Source organism: Phaethon lepturus, unplaced genomic scaffold (genome assembly GCF_000687285.1).
Source record: "Phaethon lepturus isolate BGI_N335 unplaced genomic scaffold, ASM68728v1 scaffold9372, whole genome shotgun sequence".
Taxonomy (NCBI): domain Eukaryota; kingdom Metazoa; phylum Chordata; class Aves; order Phaethontiformes; family Phaethontidae; genus Phaethon; species Phaethon lepturus.
In genome coordinates this window covers 65,196-69,557 of record NW_010521204.1, presented here as the reverse complement: position 1 = coordinate 69,557, position 4,362 = coordinate 65,196, and the positions used below count along the sequence as shown (strand labels likewise).

The 4,362-nt window shown below is 39.1% G+C and overlaps 1 protein-coding gene across 1 annotated transcript in view; it reads left to right on the top strand.

The window, feature by feature from the left end:
- Positions 1 to 2,727: 2,727 nt before the first annotated feature.
- The window catches only part of ATP6V1D (ATPase, H+ transporting, lysosomal 34kDa, V1 subunit D), a 7,552-nt gene continuing 5,917 nt past the window's right edge, over positions 2,728 to 4,362 (top strand). The window contains exons 1-2 of the mRNA XM_010281446.1: positions 2,728 to 2,839; positions 3,981 to 4,060. Coding sequence (XP_010279748.1) covers positions 2,735 to 2,839; positions 3,981 to 4,060 — 185 coding nt within the window. The 5' untranslated portion in view covers positions 2,728 to 2,734. The remainder of the gene's footprint in view (positions 2,840 to 3,980; positions 4,061 to 4,362) is intronic.

The window sequence follows — 4,362 nt, the reverse complement described above, 5'->3', positions numbered from 1 at the left end:
GTGCCCGGGGCAGCCCTGGGGGCCACCGAGGCGGGAGCTCTCTGGGCTCCCGCGCTGGAAGTCGTCGCGTTCGTTGTGTATCTGCTGCTGCCCCGGGCGCTCTGCGCCTCCGAGGAGGCTCTCCCTCTGGGTGTTGTGTAAAGCAGTTGAAGGCTGCAGGTAGATCTTCAGTTTCTCTTTTCAGGCTCAAAATTAGCTCTGTCAGCTCATCAGGGAGCCATTGCAGTGTCCAGTACCAAGACGCGAGCAGTTAGCTTCCCGGGGAGGGGGCTATTTAAGATCGTGCAATTACGCAAACCTTTATTTTAAAAAGAGCAATCTGTGGAATATATGTATAAGAAAAAATGCACTAATCCAACTGTAGCTTCCATTCGCTTTTTCATGCGCAATACTGCTGTACAAGAAACACTCAAGTGTTAAAAAAGAAGGAAGTAAAATGTGTAAAGTGCAGTGGACAGTCAAGTAATTTTCCAGATCCTGACAGCAAACTATTTGTCATGAAATCAGATGTCTCCTCACAAGGCTTAGAAAGCTACCCACATTGGAACGAACACAAACAATTGAAACTGATCTGTTAATAGAATCGCTGTTTTAATAATGCTGTTCAGTTTCTCTTCAGAACCCTCCAGGACAGAAAGACTTTGCCTTAAGGTGAAAGGCAAATCTTCTTGCATAAAATTGGGCTGATGCCTGGATGTAGTCTTTATAAAAATGTGCCTTGCAGAACAGAAAACCTCAAATGTAAAATAATAATTACTCCCCCATGCATGAGCCCAGGACATAGGAAATAACAGTTTGTATGGAAAGATTAATACATTACATGGTAAAGGTTCTATTTTGAAACTTAGTTCAGAAATAAATTATTGCATATGCTAAGTCGTCTAGTCTCCTGCTTTTTGGTAGTGCGCTTTTCATGCAGTTTACCCCTGGATGTAGTCTTTATAAAAATGTGCCTTGCAGAACAGAAAACCTCAAATGTAAAATAATAATTACTCCCCCATGCATGAGCCCAGGACATAGGAAATAACAGTTTGTATGGAAAGATTAATACATTACATGGTAAAGGTTCTATTTTGAAACTTAGTTCAGAAATAAATTATTGCATGTGCTAAGTCGTCTAGTCTCACTCCTGCTTTTTGATAGTGCGCTTTTCATTCAGTTTACCTGTCCAAAGAGGAGGCACTTCAACCACATTTAAAAGGTATCTGGTTTTGTGGGCTGCTATGTCATTGTGGCAAGAAGGTGGTGATGTACGAAGGCTTAATATTTACAAGCCCTGATTCAAATGAGGTAATAGACCAATAATGTGGGTGATGTTTTGATAGGAATCTAAGTTGGTATGATAAAATAAAGCTGGCCTGCCTCTGCAACAATTTTTTTTTTCTTAACTGACAGAACAGAATTTCACAAGGTTTGGGGTTTTTTGGGGTTTTTTTGTTTGTTTTTTTTTAATCTTTATGAAGTGGCTTGCTGGTGTGAGCCTCTTCTGTGCTGGTTATGATCGATTACAGAAGCTGCTCAGTCTCCTTGACAGTAAACAAGACTTTGTTTAATGCACTCTCAGAACCTGTGAAATCTTGCTTGAACTAGAAGGTCAGCCAGTCTCTGGCAGGTGGTGAACAGAACAAACTAGTTCAAGGTGGTGACAGAGACCTGCTTGTTGTGAAAGTAAAGCTGCCTTTTTACTCTTTAACGTTTTTTTTAATCATAAACATTCAGAAAGTATTTGTCCTTCTCAGTTATAAGTATTTGGTAGACATGGAGCTATTCTCATCACATGCCAGTAGATGTGGAAAGTAATGGATTCCACTCTGTAGGTAGAATCTTAATTATACTTACTTTTTTCCAAGGTCAGAGAGGAAGTGTATAAGGCTTCTCTTTGCATAGAGTTGACTTGAGTATTGTCCTTTGTGTGTAGTGACTGCGTGTACAAAGTGGTAGCTTAAGGTAGCACAGCTTGTGGTTTTTGCAGTATAGCTCCCGCTATTCTAATTAACTTACATCAAAAGATTCTTCAAATTAAAATATACTCCACAGCAGAGAGGGAAGCAAAGTTGGAATCCTTTTTCAGTTCCTAATTCCATACAAGAAACCTATAAGTGTGCTACTGGAAGTAAAGGCTATACAATGCTACATGTAGCTTACTAATATCCCTTTAGACTGATGCTACTGCTGATTGTCTTAAATAGCTTGTAAATCTCCTGTGCAGCATATGGAATCACCGTACTTTCTGACTTTCTTTAAACCAGGATGTACGAGTGCTGTATCTTGTTGCTGTGTAAAATCAGAACACAACATCAACAGTTATAATCACATGAAGAATTTGCTGTGTTTTTGCTGATTTTGAGCTGACATAGCAGTAAAAGAGCTTAAAAGCAATACCAGTGTCACACTGACGGTGGGCTTTTGGGGTAGTTTGATTTTTGGTACATTTCTGGTACTTGTAAGTCATCAAGAAAAATGAAAACTCTTACTTCCTATTTTGACCTCACAGATAACCTTGTAATTCTCATTGATGATGGAGATAAATATAATAAATTCCCTTGATTTTAAATGGGAGTATAAAATTCTACTCTGAAGTGGCCATCCTGTTTTACTGCATTGATGTTCCTTGGTTGCTTCATAATTTCAGTCATGTCCACGTCAGAAAACTGTGCATAAGTTTTTTCCTAATCCCTTCAGATAATGCAGGACATTTTTATTTATTTGTCTGTTTAACAGGGCTCAGACCATTATGAAGGCTCGTTTGAAAGGAGCCCAAACAGGTCGTAACCTCTTGAAGAAAAAATCCGATGCTTTGACACTTCGATTCAGGCAGATCCTTAAGAAAATTATTGAGGTAGGTAAATGAGAATTTTCCTCTGTTTGGCTCACTTTATTTGAAATCTGTCTGTTCTGTCAGTTGTGCATTCCCATTCTGCTAACTTCATTAGGCAGGCAGGAATGTAGGACAACTTTGTGGATAACCTGGTTTTTGTAAGTGAGGCTACTGAGGACAGATGAGCAGGATTATGTTTTCCTGGCTGCAATGACACAGAAATTTTGTAAACATTAATATTCTTCACCTCTTTCCAACCAGTCCAAGGCTCTGCTTTCTTTTGTGTCCCAAGTTCCCTATCATCCCTTCAGCATTGCAAGGAATTTGCTCTGATGCTGACAAACACTTTAGGAGTGGATTTCACATGTTCTGTTAGCCCGATTTTTGTTGCTTATCTGGCTTGAGAGAATACTGCAGATCTATAGTGTTTCCTGCATGACTAGTTACACTAGAAAGCAGAAGTTTTGTCCAGATGGAAGGAAGGAACTTGTTCCTTTACGAAGAAACAGAGAGTCCTGCTTCTTCTTTTGCAACATGAATGACAAATCTAAGATAGTAGGTAGAGCCTAATATGGCTTGTCCTGTTCTACCATACTAGATGGGTTTTAGTTGTACTGTTTTGGCTGCAACTGCTACACTATCCATGGTTAGCAGTAGTGCTTTGTTGCCATGCTGTAGACAAGCTCTTGGCACTCTGTATCTTGTTTCCTATAGACTAATACACAAAGGCTCTTGCTTCTCAATTGGGAAAAAATGGAGTAGGAGGAGAGCGCAGCTCCATGAAGCCGCATACGCATCTGTATGTTGAAAAACAACTTCAGCTGTCTCATAGTATTCAGTAAAATATGAAGTGTTTTCCTACTGAACCATTTTATTGTTGTGATTTAACCCCCATGTAGTAGAATTTTATGATTATTAAGACAGAAAAGACTTATGCCATTTCTGTGAGTTCTACACTGAGACTGGGCCAGTGAAACAGGTGAAATATTTTTTTGCCAGTCACCTGGGAATTACAATTTACAGTTTGAGAGTAAACTACACATACAGGAATTTATCACTCTCTTAAATTCCTCATTCTTCTCTTTATGCTGTTAATTAGTTACCCTGGAAAAGGAATAATAATGTGCCTTGCATTTGCTGCCTCTTTTTTTTTTTTAAACAGACTAAGATGCTGATGGGTGAGGTGATGAGAGAAGCTGCCTTTTCACTTGCTGAGGCAAAATTTACAGCAGGAGATTTCAGGTGAGGATTGGTGATCTTGTGGATGTCCTACCCATGGGAAAGAACGATCAACAAATTGTTGATTTCTCTTTTGGAAAAGAAGTGAAATCCTTAAATGCATTTTAAAAAGGAAAAAAAAAACAGTAGACAAGGTAGGACAGGATGAACTGAATTCCATTAGGTAAAGGTGGGAGACATCACTGCAGGAGAGAGATAATTTGCATAATGATGATGTATACTCCAGTGGAAGCTAAACAAAGTGGAGAGATTAACAGAATTTACTTTACGTACAAATCCTTGATTTGAGAAGGTGTTGCTTTTTG